The 19026-nt window shown below is 35.8% G+C and overlaps 1 protein-coding gene across 1 annotated transcript in view; it reads right to left on the reverse strand.

The window, feature by feature from the left end:
- The window catches only part of LOC131948323 (uncharacterized), a 19054-nt gene extending 44 nt beyond the window's left edge, over nucleotides 1–19010 (reverse strand). The window contains exons 1-11 of the mRNA XM_059309900.1: nucleotides 18948–19010; nucleotides 16522–16712; nucleotides 15636–15757; nucleotides 14756–14857; nucleotides 14154–14325; nucleotides 12676–12871; nucleotides 10376–10504; nucleotides 8557–8709; nucleotides 7613–7821; nucleotides 5055–5285; nucleotides 1–136 (exon numbers count right to left, since the gene is read on the reverse strand). The exon at nucleotides 1–136 is cut by the window's left edge and continues 44 nt beyond it. Of these exons, the coding sequence (XP_059165883.1) occupies nucleotides 7619–7821; nucleotides 8557–8709; nucleotides 10376–10504; nucleotides 12676–12871; nucleotides 14154–14325; nucleotides 14756–14857; nucleotides 15636–15757; nucleotides 16522–16712; nucleotides 18948–18990 (1311 nt within the window). The 5' untranslated portion in view covers nucleotides 18991–19010 and the 3' untranslated portion in view covers nucleotides 1–136; nucleotides 5055–5285; nucleotides 7613–7618. The remainder of the gene's footprint in view (nucleotides 137–5054; nucleotides 5286–7612; nucleotides 7822–8556; nucleotides 8710–10375; nucleotides 10505–12675; nucleotides 12872–14153; nucleotides 14326–14755; nucleotides 14858–15635; nucleotides 15758–16521; nucleotides 16713–18947) is intronic.
- Between the last annotated feature and the right edge of the window lie 16 nt (nucleotides 19011–19026).

The following is a 19026-nucleotide window of genomic DNA, read 5'->3' on the forward strand; positions in this document are numbered from 1 at the left end:
ATCTTGACTTTGAGCACGTTCATATTCACGTTGACAGGGTAAATTCTTTCCTTACCGCCGGAAACCTCGGTCCTCATAACTTCCGCATCGGCCAAATCGTAGCACACCACTTCAGCTTTCCACTCTTTGCCGCTGCCTGCGAGAAAGTCATATCGAGGCCCAAATGATATAAATTAACCCCGGGGGGGGGGGGGGGGTCTCTGACAGTGTTTCTTTCACACTTTTTTCTCTCCAAGGGGGGGGGGGGAATATAAAATTTAAAAAAAATATTTCGGGGGTTGGGGAATGGAGCGATCATCTTACGGGGGGGGGGGGGGGGGGTGGGGAGGGTGTTGGTTAAAGTATATATTTTATATATGAATTCTATTTCGTACGGGGTGGAGGGGCCAGGCCGTTGGCGTTTTTCAAGGAGGGGGGGGGGGGGCAAATAGATGCCTAGATTCAACTATAGTCTCCAAACGTTTCATCCCGAGGACCGCATTAACTATTAATTAACAATTCTGGTGGCCTATGATTAACTCGAGGTCCAAATAAAAAAAAATCAAAACATAGATGTTGCATTTAAATATCTATCTATACTAATAGTTTCGCTGTCTGTCTATCTATCTGTCTATCTATCTATGTATCTGACAAGAACGCTATGGAGAAAACACAAGCAAATTAAAAACTTTCATAGTCAGACGGAAACGAAATATGACGTCACATTGGAGCATATAGTAGAAAATAATCTCAAGCCCATTCCACCTCCCCCCCCCTTAAGAACGTCTACGCCCCCCCCCTCCCCAACTCAAAAGAAATGTCGTCATTGATACTCTATAATAAAATCTTAAAAGTGGTTTGCGTAAAGAGTTTCCTTCATGCAATTCTTCGGGTAGTGGCTAAGCGCGACACCAGTGTTTCTATCAGACTTTTTCCTCCCCGGAGTGAGGAACTTTTTCTAATCTAAAAAGTGTTTAGCGTGCACAATTTTTTTCATGCATCTCTTCCGGTAGGATCGAAGCCCCGCCCAGGTTCTTCCTTTAGTTTGTATGATCTACAAATGCGACCAGTGTTTCTTTCAGACTTTTTCCTCCCCGGAGAGGGATGAGGGTACTTGAAATTTTCGGGGGCGGGGGGTAGAATTTTCTGTGAGGGGGCAGACACTAGAAAAAGTATTTAATTATATTTCGTTGAATGGGACGGTAGACATGTTTTGGGGTGTGTGTGTGGGGGGGGGGGGGGGCGCGGAGCCCCCTCCTCCCAAGTAGAGTTGCCTGAAAGAAACTCTAAATGCGACTTTTGTCATGAATGAGATTAGGTGCATGGTTCAGGGATATGCCTATGACTATATTTTGTATAAATTAAAGTACCGATTCTGGGTAAAAATCCGTTTTCAATGTCATTTTTCGTTTCCGGTTAAATTGAATTAAGGTGGTGATTTTGGTTTTAGTTTAGAGAAAATAGACAGTACTATCAACCTAGTGCCCGTTGTATCCTTCCTCAACGGGCCATTTTTCTCGTCTATACTAATAGTTTCGCTGTCTGTCTATCTATCTGTGTAGCTATCTATGTATCTGACAAAAACGCTATAGAGAAAACACAAGCAAAATAAAAACTTTCATAGTAAAACGAAAACGAAATATGACGTGACATTTAGCATATAGTATAATAAACCGGGAGTGATCTCCCCTAAACATTCTCGGATATTCTAATATAAAACTACGAGGGATGGCAACTCAGGACATAGACAATATTTGTAATCCATTTTTATTTACTTAAACTTTTTATAATAGAATGGAATCTCGTAAAAAAAAAAAAAGAATTGCACACTAAGTGAACGCCTAATAAAATGTGCATAATAGTGCGGGATATTATTAGTACTTTATAAATTTACGTGCGTTTTTTGAGAAATCGAAAATAGCGTAAATTAGTAATTTCGGTAAACGGAAATTACTCAAAATTTGACAGAAGGTAGAGGATTAGATCTTTTACTTACATGTGAAATTTCATTTATCTATCTGAAACAGTACTCAAGTTATAGGCTTTTTGAAAAATTCAAAGTAGAATAAGTACCACTTCCGGTTATTGGAAATCGCTCAAAAGTTGATAAGGATCTACGATTTTGATAAAATATTTATATATGAAATTTCATCAACCTAGCTGTAACGGTACTCAAGTAATCGTGTTTACACACAGACACACACACAGACACACACACAGACACACAGACATACGGACAAGATTGCAAAATTATGTTTTTCCGTATCAGTAAGGTGTAAAACGTCGAGATTTGTAAAAATCTCGATTTTTTTTGTGCACGATTACAATACTTTCTCTATACTTCGTATAGGCCTATACGAGAAAGTAAAAAAGTCTACAGCCGGAGAGTGCACAAAATAATATGACGTCATTGATTCTCGAGTAAACATTGAATTAAAAAGCCAATGTTGTCTAATCTTAGGAGTGGTTTGCGTGAAGAGTTTCTTTCATACAATGCTTCGTGTAGGGGCGAAGCCCTCCCCCCGTTAGAACATCTAAGCCGCCTACACCCCCCCCCCCAACTCAAAATAGATGACGTCATCGATACTCTATAAAAGTGTTTTGCATTTAGCGTTTCTTTCATAGAATTAATTCTTCGGGTAGTGGCTAAGAGCGAGACCAGTGTTTCTTTCAGACTTTTTCCTGGACGGAGAGGGGGGTTACTTAAAATTTTCGGGGGCGGAATAAATTTTCTCGGAAGGGACGGACACTGAAAAAAAGTATATAATTATATTTCGGTGAATGGGACGGTAGACGTGCTTTGGGGTGCTTAGGTGGGGGGGGGGGAGTGTTGGTGGGCGGGGCGGAGCCCCCTCCCCCTAAGTATAGTTCCTGAAAGAACTCTAAATGTGACTTTAGTCATGATGGAGATAAGGTCCATGGTTTATGGGTATGACGACGACTATATTTAGTATAAATGCGCGATAACTACGTGTAGATCAAGCTTAAATCCGATTAAAATGCCGATTCTGGATAAAAATCCGTTTTCAATGTCATTTGTCGTTTCCGTTTAAATTTGAAGTATAGGTGGTGATTTTGGTTTTGGTTTAAGTTTAGAGAAAATAGACAGCACTATAAAACCTAGCGCCCGTTGTATCCTTCCTCAACGGGCCATTCTTCTCGTTTAGTATAATAGTTTCGCTGTCTGTCTACGTATATGTGTATCTATCTATCTATGTATCTGTCGGGAACGCTATAGAGAAAAATAAGCTAAATAAAAAATTTCATAGTAAAACGAAAACGAAACATGACGTCACATTGAGCATATAGTGGAAAGCCGGGAGAGTGCACACAATAATATGACGTCATTGATTCTCGAGTAAACATTGAATTAAAAAGCCAATGTTATCTAATCTTAAAAGTGGTTTGCGTGTATGGTTTCTTTTATGCATAACTTCGGGTAGGGGCGAAGCCCCCCCCCCCACATCAAAAGAAATGACGTCATCGATACTCTATAGAAAAAACAATGACATTACGGCCTCGTTAATATGTCTAATCTTAAAAAGTGTTATGCGTGAAAAGATTCAATTTCATGCATCTCTTCGGGTAGGGGGAAGCCCCACCCCCGGTAGAACGTCTAAGCCGCCCCCCCCCCCCCCCCCGTCTCATAAGCATGACGTCATCGATACTCAATAAAAAAAAGACTGACATTACGGCCTAATTAGTATGTCTAATCTTAAAAATGGTTTGTGTGAAGAATTTCTTTCGGGGGTAAGCAGCACCTCCCCCCCCATCCACTCCCCGGAAGTGCGACCAGTGTTTCTAGCAGACATTTTCCTCCACAGGAGGGGGGGTAATTTGAATGCTCTAATCTTAAAAGTGTTATGTGTGCATAGTTTTTTTCATGCATTTCTTCGGGTAGGGGCTCTTCCAGGCTCTACTTTTAGTTTGTATGATCTGCAAATGCGACACTGTTCCTTTCAAACTTTTTCCTCCCGGGTGAGGGGGGGGGGGGGGTACTTGAAATTTTCGGGAGTCGGGTTGGACTAAATTTTCTGGGAGGGGGTGGACACAGGAAAAAGTATATAATTATATTTAGTTGAATAGGACGGTAGACGTGCTTTGTGGTGTTTGTGTGTGGTGGGGGGGGGGGGGCAAAGCCCCCTCTTCCCTCAAGTATAGTTTCCTGAAAGAAACTCTAAATGCGACTTTTGTCATGATTTAGTATCAATGTGCAGTAACTAAGTGTAGAACAAGCTTAAATTCGATTAAAATGCCAATTCTGGATAAAAATCTGTTTTCAATGTCATTTTTCGTTTCCGGTTCAATTTGAAGTTGCTCACCGAAAAACATGAAAAAACGTCCAACAGGGGCCGCAACCCGCTGGTAACAATGATATGTGTTACAAATAAATAAATAAATAAATAAATAAATAAATAAATAAATAAATAAATAAATAAATAAATAAATTAATTAATTAATTAATAAATAAATAAATAAATAAATAAATAAATAAATAAATAAATAAATAAATAAATAAATAAATAAATAAATTAATAAATAAATTAATAAATAAATTTAAAACAAGTAAATAAATAAATAAATAAATAAATAAATAAATAAATAAATAAATAAATAAATAAATAAATATATATATATATATATATATATATATATATATATATATATATATATATAATACTATTTGAAGACTGGTGTATACTGTAATTGCATTAATATTTTATGACACCTTTTGACGCATAAATTAACAATACAACATGAACATAACAGTAAATATATGCAATATTATATGTATTATATATATATATATATATATATATATATATATATATATATATATATATATATATATATAATACAAGCGATACTCTGCTTTATTTATAGTTACATAAAAACGCATTAGTATTTAAATACAATTATTAAAGTTTCTTCTTTTTTTTTTTTATTTAATTGCCGTAATTAATAATCGTTTTTTTTTTAAATATTTTTTGGTAGAAATTTCATTGTGTCATTTCTCAATGAATTCTTCCCGTCAAACAGACCCTAGCCAAACGTGCTTGTCAAAAAAATTATACCCGGTGTAAAAATCATGATGCGCTGAAGGAAGGTATAGACTCCAAAAGTCATATGCAGGTCGCTCGCTTCGTCAGTTTCGACGCAGGAAGAAAATCGATCACCGTCCGTGAGGTCCTTGGCAAGTTGAGGGAAGGGGGTGGGATCACCAACTTGGAGGGAGAACAAAGGGGTTTTGGAGTCCGCTTGGTTGAGAGCTCCCTCTTCTGCTGGCACAGATTCCACTTGTACGCCTTAGGGGAAAAAATATATGATACACAATTGGAAAAACCTTTTTTTTTTGCTTTAATAATATGATTAGTTTTGCTATACGTGTTACATTTACTGATGTTTTAGTAACAATCCAAAATTACCACAATTAGCTGAACACATATTATAGAACACGACTAACAAACCATCGCGCGCCATTTGAACATGATGACGCGCTTTTGACTTAGAGGCCCCCCCCCCCCCAATCCTCGCTCCACGCCCAACACGGCCGTGACGACGCATGTGGATATATATATCTATATATATATATATATATATATATATATATATATATATATATATATATATATGTATATGTATATATATATATATATATATATATATATATATATATAGATATATATATATATATAAATATATATATATATATATATATATATATATATATATATATATATATATATATATATATATATATATATATATATATTTCTGAAATGGAGGGAAAATGTTGAGGCCCTATGTCCCATAAGGAACAAAGAGAACTAAGTCAAGTAAGTCATAAAAAAAAGTTTTCTGGCAACAAAAATTTGAAACCAGCTTTTCATGCCTATTAAGTATACTTGTCAACTTATTATGCGCCACTGTAGACTCCGATTTCAGTCTACTTTTCTTTTTGGATTTGCAACCATGAGCTTTACCGACTCGACCACGCCGACCCCTTGTTACGATTACAATACCTCCTTATATATATATATATATACTAGCTGCAAAATTCTGTCGTGGAGGTAACAGAAACAGATGAACTCTGCTTCACCTACCCCATGGACGTTTCTGAGATTGAGACGATTACTCGAAACACATTTGTAATACAAATAAATGTTTAAAAATTATAATAAATATCGACGTTGCATAGAAAAAGTTCTTTATTGACTTTTTAAAAATGAAAATGCTTTTGAAAGCTTAATGTAAAACATGAGTCTTACGCCATGAAACTTAATATACATTTAAAAGAAAATTCAAATTCAATTATTTTTATCAATCACGTTGTGTAAAAAATCTAGTTTAAAAAGATCTCAAATGAAAGACATGGTATTAAATTAAATATTATATATTTTTTTTTCAATCAATTATACTTTAAAATAATCAACGTTTTGTAAACAACCTAGCTCGAAAAGAAATGAATTGAAAGAGATTGTATTTAATAATCAAATTCCTTGCAAAAACCATCCAATAAACAAAATAGATTGTAATGACAAGATAGAGCACCAAGACAGGTTTAAAAGTGAACTTTACTTAATATTTTTTAAGCTTTTATTATTATTTAAGTAAATTAGGGGTCATCCATAAATGACGTCACGCTTTTTTGGACGATTTTTACCTCCCGCCCCTCCCCTCCGTCACACGTCGTCACAAAAAAGCCAGACCCCCATCTAAAATGACGTCACACCTCAACCTACAACCCCCCTCCCCTTTCAAAATTGCAGTTGAATTTTTTTTAAACATCGATATTTTCCAAAATCTTGTCTAAACTATTACAATTTATTAAAACAGTTATCTAAAACGCGAAATAACGTCTAAAATTCGTTTTCTAACATTGCTTTTTTTATAATGCAACAATGTGACGTCGCAACATCTGACCCCCCCCCCCCTCCCCCTCATTCACACATCGTCACAAAATTACGGACCCCCCCTCCCCCCTACGAGTGTGACGTCATTTATGGATGACCCCATTAAGTAAAGTTCACTTTTAAACCTGATGGTCCATGGGGCAAGTGAAGTAGAGTTCACCTGTTTCTGTGACCTCAGCATATGAAGGGATAGTGTAGTCAGCACTATGCTCAGCCACCTAACTTTCGCTAACGTGAGTTAGCACCTAGGTGACGGTCTAGACTTGGACCCAGAATGCCTTTCCTCCGTCCATCGTCTTTAAGTTGTACGTTCGTCATACAGACTACTTTACCTCCGTCCAACATCTTCATGATGTATGTCATACAGACTACCTTACCTCCGTCCAACATCTTCATGCTGTATGTCATACAGACTACCTTACCTTCGTCCAACATCTTCATGCTGTAAGGCCATACAGACTGTAAGTCATACAGACTACCTTACCTCCGTCCAACATCTTCATGCTGTATGTCATACAGACTACCTTACCTCCGTCCCAACGTCTTGTATGTATGTCATACAGACTACCTTACCTCCGTCCAACGTCTTCATGCTGTAAGGCCAAACAGACTGTAAGTCATACAGACTACCTTACTCGTTCAACGTCTTGTATGTAAGTCATACAGACTACCTTACCTCCGTCCAACGTCTTGTATGTATGTCATACTGACAACCTTACCTCCGCTCACGTGAAACGAAGACGCCTTTTGTTCCGTGTCGACCAAGATTTCCATCTTCTGTACAACCCTCGGCCTCTCCAATGAACTGTCGCCGTATTATCATCCCCAATCACCACAGTGTAATCCTCAGCCATAGGTACCATTGATTGTGACGCCTCGTCCCATATTTGTATGTTAAATGCTTCTTTTGAAATTTTACTTAAATCAGCTATAAAATGAAACATAAATTGGGCTTATATAAATATATAAATATACATACATAAACAGCAACGACACTATTGCTTGTAATAAGACAATGGCGATGCACGTAAGATGCATGTCATGTGTCGTTGTTTACATGTTGTTTTTAGATTCTATAGCGATGACTGACTGACTGACACACTACCTGGCCGCTATATTATTAATATATAAATCTATATACGTATATGTTTATTTATGTTTATGTTTATACATATATATATATATATATATATATATATATATATATATATATATATATATATATATATATATATATATATATATATATGTGTGTGTGTGTGTGTATATATTTGGCACCCCTCTACGTTCCTGATACCTGGGCGGTCACCAAAGTGTGTTCTTCCTCATTATTTCGCTGAGTGATGGACGCACACTCAATGTTTTCACGCGGTAGTGTAGGTAAACCCGTGTCCCGATATTTATGATTCAAGCGCAGGCATTGTTTTCATTTAAATAACTCACTTTTAGAAAACAATGTCACGCGTTTAAGAATATAAGATTGGCAAAGCACGCACGGATGAAACCCTTCTTATATATTTTGTAAGACTTTCTTCTATCCCCCCCCCCCCCACCGCAGCAACGCGCGGGACGGGCACGCTAGTATAAGATACTCTGTTTAAATAACCTCTTAAAAATTAACGACACTTCTAAAACCATCTTTCCTTATTAACTAAACACTTACACCCTGGTTCGAAAACAATGGAAAAAGAGTTGGTCGGTGTAGGGTCTTTAAAATTTACGCCCACTTTTACATCCTTCAGGGTAGTACTGGTGTCCTTGTTTCCGTCAAAGAGAGCGGGAGGTGTGACTTCAACGGCGAGTAGCGTCACGTCCTCTAGGGGAAACAATGTTATTATACAGAAGGGGAAACAATTATGTTATACAGTTATACAAGGGGAAACAATGCTATTATACAGAAGGGGAAACAATGCTATTATACAGAAGGAGAAACATTGCTATTGTACAGTTATACCAGGTGAAACAGTGTTATTATACAGAAAGGGAAACAATGCTTTTATACAGAAGGGGAAACAATTCTATTATACAGTTATACAAGGGGAAACAATGCTATTATACAGTTATACAATGGGAAACAATGCTATTATACAGAAGGGGAAACATGCTATTATACAGTTATACAAGGGGAAACTGCTATTATGCATAAGGGAAACAATGCTATTATACATTTATACAAGGGGAAACAATGCTATTATACAGAAGGGAAACAATGCTATTATACAGAAGGGGAAACAAGGCTATTATACAAGTGGAAACAATGCTATTATACAGTTATACAAGGGGAACAACGCTATTATACAGAAAGGGAAACAATGCTATTATACAGTTATACAAGGGGAAACAAAGCTTTTATACCTAAAGGGAAACAATGCTATTATACAGAAGGGGAAACAATGTTATTATACAGTTATACAAGGGAAACAATGCTATTATACAGAGAGGGGAAACAAGGCTATTATACAGAAGGGGAAACAATGCTATTATACAGAAGGGGAAACAATGCTATTATACAGTTATACAAGGGGAAACTGCTATTATACAGAAAGGAAAACAATTTTATTATACAGTTATACAAGGGAAACAATGCTATTATACAGAAAGGGAAACAATGCTATTATACAAAAGGGAAACAATGCTATTATACGGAACAATTCTATTATACAGAAGGGGTAACAATTATATTATACAGAAGGGGAGACAATTCTATTATACAGAAGGGGAAACAATGCTATTATACAGTTATACAAGGGGAAACAATGCTATTATACAGAAAGGGGAAACTATTCTATTACACGGAAGGGGAAACAATGCTGTTACGTGCTTGCGGTCTTAGTGTTTTTTTTTAACATGGACTTTACAGTTATACAATATGCGGTCAGACAAAAAACAAAACAACATTCAAATATACAAACAAAGCGGGAGTGATCTCCCCTAAACTATATAGAATATTCTTATAAACCAAAGTGTGTATAATATTGCGGAATATTAGTTAACGGAAATTACTCAAAATGAGATCTTTTACTTATACGTGAAATTTCGTCTATGTACCTGAAATAGTACTCAAGTTCCACTTCCGGTTACCAAAAATCGCTTAAACATTGATACAATACTACAAATTTGATATAATACTTAGGCCTATAAATATATATATATATATATATATATATATATATATATATATATATATATATACATATATATATATATATATATATTATATATATATATATTCATCAACCTAACTGTACCTCTACTCAAGTTATCGTGTTCACAGACATACATCCACACATCTACACAGATATATATATATATATATATATATATATATATATATATATATATATATATATATATATATATATATACATAAACATACGGAAAAAAAATGCAAAAATATGTTTTTCCCACTCAGGGATTACCCCCCCCCCGGGATTACCCCCCTCCCTCTACTGTACAAACATGCAAGGTTTCCATCCCTTTACCCGTCTTGCAATCCTCTCCGTACGTTCCCATTCTGCACTTGAGGTTCGAGCACGAGCCGTCCATTCGACACATCCTATTGCACGAGCACGGCTCGGAGCAGTCTTTCCCGTAGAAGTCAGGGCTGCAAACTGCACACAATAGGGCTGGTAAGTAGGTCACCAGCCAGTTCTATGGCTCATGCAGGTTTTATTGAGCCGTAGAACTGGTTGGTGACACTGTTAAAAGTATATATTTTCTATATAAATTCCATTTCGTTGACGGGGGGGGGGGGGGCGGTGTGGGGGAAGCGTGGGGGAAGTGAAAAATGGCTTCACTAGTAGCACTTATTATATAAAGTTGGACATTTAAAAAAAAATTACATGTACATACATACAACTAAATAGCAATGGCGGATAGTGGTTATTTTTTTAATGTAACATTTCAGCGTTTGTATTTTAGCGAGGTTGATCTAAGTATTAAGAAAAACAAATACTGTATGGTATTTCTTGGGACTCCAAGGTTTAAAAAAATGCATCGATATTTCAGACAATTCCTCCAATAACAGGCAGAGTGTAGAATAATAGCAACATATCAAGTGTTGGGTTAAGGGTTATGGTTGGGTCAGGTTTAGGTTTAGGTTTAGGTTTAGGTTTGGGTTTGGGTTTGGGTTTGGGTTTGGGTTTGGGTTTGGGTTAGGTTGGGTTGCGGTGGGTTGGGTTGGCTTGGGTTGGGTTGGGTTGGGTTAGGTTAGGTTAGGTTAGGTTAGGTTAGGTTAGGTTAGGTTAGGTTAGGTAAGGTAAGGTAAGGTAAGGTAAGGTAAGGTTAGGTTAGGTTAGGTTAGGTTAGGTTAGGTAAGGTAAGGTAAGGTAAGGTAAGGTTAGGTTAGGTTAGGTTAGGTTAGGTTAGGTTAGGTTAGGTTAGGTTAGGTTAGGTTAGGTTAGGTTAGGTTAGGTAAGGTAAGGTAAGGTAAGGTAAGGTAAGGTAAGGTAAGGTAAGGTAAGGTTAGGTTAGGTTAGGTTAGGTTAGGTAAGGTTAGGTTAGGTTAGGTTAGGTTAGGTTAGGTTAGGTTAGGTTAGGTTAGGTTAGGTTAGGTTAGTTATCGTCCTTCACAAGCTACTGATAGTGTTTTAAAGCAACATATATTCAGTCGCAGCATTGGTATTGTCGAATTTACAAGTTATGAATTTCTGAAATATAGGAATTAAAACAACTAAATAGCTGCGTATGCTTACGGCGCGGGTCGGTTCGTCTATCTATATATATATAATTCTCTTCTTGGAGACCATAGAAAACACCAAGCTGTAAGCGCGCTCCCTACCACTCCCACCCCTTCATGGTCTGGTGAGCTGTGATTCACGCTAAATGTTTACAATCGTAGAGCCGGGTTTAGTGACGACTATTAGGGGCAGATAATTTAGTTTGCAACGATTTTAAACTTAGGGGAGGTAACTAAGAGAAGGCTGCTTTCACGGGGGTGAGGGGAGGGGGTGGGGTAGGGGGAAATGAGGGGGGGGGGGGTATCGTTAGCGTTTTAAAGCAAATATATTCAGTGGAAGCATTAGTACTGTCGAATTCACAAATTATGAATTACTGAAGAGTAGAAAATAAAACAACTAAATAGCTGCGTATGCTACGTCGCGGGTCAGCTCGTATATATATATATATATATATATATATATATATATATATATATATATATATATATATATATATATATATATATATATATATATATATATATATATATATATATATATATATATATATATATAAATATATATATATATATATATATATATATATATATATATATATATATATATATATATATATATATATCTACGTGGGGACGATGCTGGACACCACCACCACATACATAGGCCTCGCTCCCCCCCACTCGTTCTCCAGGCCTATCGCTACTACCCCCACCCCCGCCAGTCTGGTGAGCTGTGGTTCACGACGAATGTTTACAATCGTAGAGCCGGGTTGAATTAGTGACGGCTATTAGGGGCAGATAACTTGGTATTTAAACGATTTGAAACTAAAGGGGAGGTGACAATTTCTGCTTGATTTTTTCATTGTCGACTGTAAACTGTCGACACTGACGGCTGATTTAACGGGGCGGGGGGGGGGGGGGGAATAGCGTCGAATTTATAAATTATGAATTGCTGATAAGCAGAAAATAAAACAACTAAATAGCGGCGTATGGTACTTTGCGGGTCGGCTTGTTTCTTATAAAACATGCATTTGGGGGGGGGGGGAAGAGAGAGCGAGAGACACAACGTATGGGGTTTCTAAGCAGAGAGAGAAAATTGCTTACTGATGTTAAATGGATCGTAGCTGACACTAAATGCCTTTGCAGTAGTTGCGACATTAGATATGACTTTGGCTGCCTTGGTTGGTTCTGTCGTTGGTGGAGCTGGTGGAGCTTCTGTTGTATTTTCTGGTGGTGTTGTCGGTGTTGATGTTGTAGTTTCCTCTGCGGGCTCCCGAACATTGACGTCGTAGAGTACAGGCTATATTTAAAAACAAGTTAATTAAAAAAGTCTAGTGACATTTGTGCGCAATTTCCTTATGTTATCTAAAAATAGCTCTGACGTATAATGTTGGGGTGCGTTCAAGCTAGAAGAACGATCGGTTTGTAGGTGTTTATGTAATTTTAAAATTTGTGACCGAACGAGAGGATATTTTTGAAAGCTTTCTTCGGCAATATTGTTCTAAATTATGACAGGAATCGATTGGTACATGTTTCAAGTCGCTAAGTGGTCTGGTTGCCGAGATATGGGCCAAAAACTGAATTTTTTCGAGATTTTTGGCTTTTCCGCGAAATACATGAAAGAAACCAGGAATGTTTATGGCCTATGCTCATTCTCGTAACTTGCTTAACATAATTGCTTTTGGAACTAGTCATCGATATTGCTTCGTTGAGGAGGAGATACTTAAAGCCCGGACACACATTCATCCATACATTCATTCATCCATCCATTCCCAGAAATGAATAAAAACGTTAATAAACGCAATTCTCCAGAATGGAAATTGCGCTAAAAAAAGAAGATATGATTAAAGTAGCAAAACTGTACGTGTTCGAACATTGATCTGTAACAAGTGCACACATAGAAAACATGACTTAAAGAGGTTGTATGCAAACACACCATTGCGCAAATGGCACAAATTCCCAAATAGAGAGGTTTCATCGGGGGTTTATCAAGCATATATCTCACTCGGTCTACACGTACTTTTAGCCAAACGGAAAGTCTCTTTCTGGCAAACGTCAAGCTCATATCATTTTATATATATATATATATATATAGATTCATAAATATATATATATATATATATATATATATATATATATATATATATATATATATATATATATATATATATATATATATATATATATATATATATATATATATATATATATATATATATATATATATATATATATATATATATATATATATATATATCATGATCATCATCTTTTCCCGTTCGTGCCCAAGACTCATGGGGCAGATGAAGTAGAGTTAATCTCTTTCAAAGACATCGCCATATGAAGGGATAGTTTGGTCAGCACTATGCCATTCAGTGCTGGGTGGACTCAGGGACGTTCTACTTACTTGAACCCGGGTTCGAACTCGAGACTTTCATCTTAGCAGTCTAGCTCTCTACCGCTATATATATATATATATATATATATATATATATATATATATATATATATATATATATATATATATATATATATATATATATATATATATATATATATATATGTGTAAATAAATAACTTACATCTAATAGTCCTGGCGGTCCAAAGTTAGGAAATCCATAATACAATTTTGCCGTGTCTCCGCCGTGTATAAAAATAGATATATTCTTTGTTGAAGTAATCTTCGCCGGTTCGGCGCTGATTCTTACATTCCCAGTATATATTTTGTCAGCCACATGTATTGGAGCCATATCTCTGTGGAATGTTTTTTTTCAATAGCTACAAAGCAAATATCTAGCTCTTCCCCTTACCAAACTGTAAAGAGCAGCATGAATTTATTGCTAAATATATCGATACATTTTAATTTTTCAATTTTTTTTAAAGAGTTAAAATTAGAAAACCACCCTTTTCTTAAAGTTTTGAAAACGTGAATACTATGCCTTAAATATATGGTGAGATAACATTCTAATCTTAATTTTTTTATAATTTATAAAATTATATACAGTTGCGTTGTCATCATGGAATTTTAAAAGAAATAGAGCTTGGTCACACACCGAAACTGCGGGTTGTTGTACTCGGTAAATCCTCTCAAGACACGAATACACAAAGTTTCCTTTATAATGTCATAACGGGGATACATAAACCAGCGTCAACCTCCCCCCCCCCTCATCCCCTAACAACTTACGGCACAGCCAATGGATCTCCATTTAGTGTGAGATTGTCAAAGGCCTCTTTAGGGCCGGTGATGGTTAAATCGACTTCTGAAATGTCTCTGTGTAAAGGGGTTCTATGGAGTAAAAATATTTGACATCGTATCCAATTGAAAAAAAAATCAATAATTTGCTTATATATATATATATATATATATATATATATATATATATATATATATATATATATATATATATATATATATATATATATATATTGTGGATTCAAGTCTTAAATGGATGTTCTATAGGACAAACATGTTCAGACAAAATATCTGATAATCAAACATTTCTGACGACAAAATATCACAGGTCAAATCATTTCACGGGAAAATGAGCTCAGGACATATGATCTAAAGAACAAATTAATCTTTTCAGAAAAATACCCTTGATCAAGTTTAGTCCAACTGGTTTGGATGGATTGTGTCATATTAGACAAGCTCTTCTTCATTGTTTTGCTAACGTTTGTTTTAAACTTCATTTTTTTAAAACACTAATTGCCATTTAAAAAAAATAATGTAATGTGACAAGCGTATACAACAAACGTTTTCTCACAATTATTTTTTGTTAAAAAAAATCATAAATAAAAATTTTGAAATCTACAAATGTCATCCCATATAATATACACATATTTGCTGTGAAAAATTTGTTTGAGGTATTTTAGCTGACATCGTTTATCCAAGATATCATTTGTCCGTGAGATATTCTGTCTGAGATAATTTCTCAGAGATCATTTGTCCGTAAGATATTCTGTCTGAGATAATTTCTCTGAGATCATTTGTCCGTAAGATATTCTGTCTGAGATAATTTCTCAGAGATCATTTGTCCGTAAGATATTCTGTCTGAGATACTTACAGTATCACATGGTCAGCCTGGTACTGTTGTAAAGCCAACACCCGAAAATACTCAAAACCGGTATATTTAATAGCGTAAAGGTCAGTCTCCACGGTGGCATCCAGCTTCGCTAAAAATTTTAGCTGAAAATATATTTTTTTAATTCTTCTTCTTCTTCGTTCTTAATTATTAGTGTTGAAGGGGATCGAGATTTATCTGCCAGTGGGTTTGAACTTGAGACTTTGTTCGAATTTATCAACCATGAGCTTTTTGCCGACTCGACCACGCCTCCAACACAATTAAGCGTTACGTGTCAACTGGTTATGCGCCATTGAGGCCATTGACTCCGATTTCAGCCTGCTTTTATTTTTGGATTTGCTTCCATAGCTTGTCCAACCAAGAACAAGCTACAAGGCAGCAGTTGTTTTTAATTTTGGAGTTGTCTCTCCTAGAAGAGTGGCTGTCCCCAGCTAACGAGCCTCATCTGCCCGAGGGTTCGAACTCGAGACTTTACCGACTCGACCACGCCGACCCCTTCTTTTAAATTAAATGTTAAAGTATTGATAACTTAAAAAAAACATCCACGTACACAGAACAAAATGTTTAACTTAAAACAGTCGAAGGCCCAGACAAGCAACGACATTATGTTTATAGAATTAAAAAACAACAACTTGTGAATCACCGACGAATAACTGTACAGTTATTTTTTTTTAAAGTTTTTTTTTAAAAAATTATTATTGAAAGGTACATACGCTTTTTCATTTGCATACGCATACGTTTGAGATTTGGACAACACAAGGCAACTTGTTACATTCAATTGGCATCGATATATTCAAACGTTTAAAGAAAAAAAACCTTAAAACAATAATTTGGCAATGATTCAAATCATTCTAACAGTCATTCTTACCTCGAAAAGGGACCCTGGCCTAGGGTTAGTGTAAGTGGTCTTAGTACCATTTCTATACTCGACGCTTATGGTACCAATAACCGATTGTGAAGTCGAAAAGTAGTATGTAGATTCAACAAGTACCCCGCGTCTTTTTAATCTTTGCCCATAAATAGTATAACGCGCTTGCCGTGGTGGATTATAGACGATTTCTACAGTATAGAAATAAAAATATCAATGAAAAGGCGTAGAATGTATACATTTTAATATTTATGTAAGTATAAGTTATTACTCAGCCTCCAAAATATTTCGGATGGCATTGCGTCTCCTAATTAATAAATTTAAGTGGGCGATGATAACGATGTCATTTTGAAAAGGGATTTTATAGTATGTAATTAAAAATGCCTTTTTACTTTCTCGTATATACGTAGTATAGAGAAAGTATTGTAATCGTGCAAAAAAAAATAATCGAGATTTTTACAAATCTCGACGTTTTACACCTCACTGATACGGAAAAACATAATTTTGCAATCTTGTCCGTATGTCTGTGTGTGTGTGTGTCTGTGTGTCTGTGTGTAAACACGATAACTTGAGTACCGTTACAGCTAGGTTGATGAAATTTCATATATAAGTATTATATCACAATCGTAGATCCGTATCAACTTTTGAGCGATTTCCGACAACCGGAAGTGGTACTTTTTCTACTTTGAATTTTTCAAAAGCCTATAACTTGAGTACTATTTCAGATAGATAAATGAAATTTCACATGTAAGTAAAAGATCTAATTCTCTACCTTCTGTTAAATTTTGAGTAATTTCCGTTTATCGGAAGTACTTATTTACGCTACTTCCAATTTCTCAAAAACGCATGTAAATTTATAAAGTACTAATAATATTGCGCACTATTATGCACATCTTTATTTAGCGTTCACTTGGTGTGCATTTCTTTTTTCTACGAGATTATATTCTATTTTAAAAAATTTGAGTATTTAAAATGGATTAAAAATCATGTCTAGAAGTCTATATCCCGAGTTGACATCCCCCGTAGTGTTATATTAGAATATTCGAGAAAGTTTAGGGGAGATCACTCCCGGTTTATTTAAATGATGTAATTAAAAATGCCTTTTTGAAATTCTGTAATTTAAATAAATAACATTAATTATTTAGCATTCTTTAATTGTGTAAAAATAAACCCGTGTATTACAATAAATGCAATACGTCAGGGAGTGTTGTATGCTTGTTTAACGAATGATGCCATTTTGATGAACAATGACATTTACAGCTCAATTTAGGTCCGTACCTAAGTTAATTTTGGCCAAAGGTATAATTTCTATTTATGATAGTATTAGAGTCATATACCCTGCGTGATGAACTGGACAGAGCCAACAGAGCGAAAGAAAACTGCAAACAGGCAAACACAATGAAAAACAGACACACGACGAAGTTAAAAAGAAAGCAAAATAAGTAAAATGAATAAAATAAAACAAAGATAAATAAACATGTAATAATAATACGCTTCTAAATGTACTGAAAAAATTAAAATAAAAAACGAATTTGTTTTATTTAATAAAAGCCTTTGTCTCTCTTGAGAAATGTAACATAGGTTAGCGACCATCGCTTTTAGTAAAGAAATTTTCTTTTTTTCAGTGCATTTTATAGCTTTTATATTCGTTTTATTTTTGTTCAAAATCATATTGACACTACATAGTGTGCGAGAAAATATATCTCAGTCCATAAGCTTGTGAATTTCGGTTATCTACCCCTACTGAGTTTGAGGTCTAAAATTAGGGTTAAAATATCAGTCGACAAACCGTGAAAAACAATTCATCCTTTGTCTACGCGATCGCTAGGTTTTTTTTGTTATCTCCCCTTTCATTAGTGAATATGGTAATTTTTATATTAATCTAATTAGCTCTAAAAATATATTCTTGCATTATTAAAGAAGAAGATTTCTGGAAAGTTGAATGTATCCCCTGCATTAGAAGTGGTTCAAATTAAATTAACAAAATTGGCTAGAGATGAACAAACAAACGGATGTTGTGATTAGATAGACTTGGATAAGGGCCAGTGGCGTAGTGGGGGGGGGGGGGGGGGCGGACCGCACCGGGTGACACCATTTAGGGGAGGGGGGTGACACCAAGGCAAAAAATGGCAAAATATATAGAGAAAAAGGATAATTCCACTTAATTAAGTGATTAATTCGAGTGTTAAATAGTCTTTTAAGAGGTACAAATCGAAAGTTTGAAAGGGGGGGGGGGGTGTGTGCAAATCGAAAGTTTGAGGAGGGTGGTGCGAATCGAAAATTGATAGTTTGTCCCTTGGGAAGGGTCGCTACGTCTCTGGGGGGGGGGGGGTGACACCATTAAGTGCCGCACCGGGTGACACTCGACCTCGCTACGCCACTGATTAGAACAGTTTCGAAAGGCACACATGGGGAGCTCTAGTTACCCGCTGAAAAATCTTTTGTGCCGGCCGTCCCAAGAAGTAACATCCCATAGGCTTGAGTGGCGGTAAAATATTCGGCTGA

This window comes from Physella acuta, unplaced genomic scaffold, assembly GCF_028476545.2.
Source record: "Physella acuta isolate Inbredline_101_S28 unplaced genomic scaffold, ASM2847654v3 ptg000639l, whole genome shotgun sequence".
Classification (NCBI taxonomy): domain Eukaryota; kingdom Metazoa; phylum Mollusca; class Gastropoda; family Physidae; genus Physella; species Physella acuta.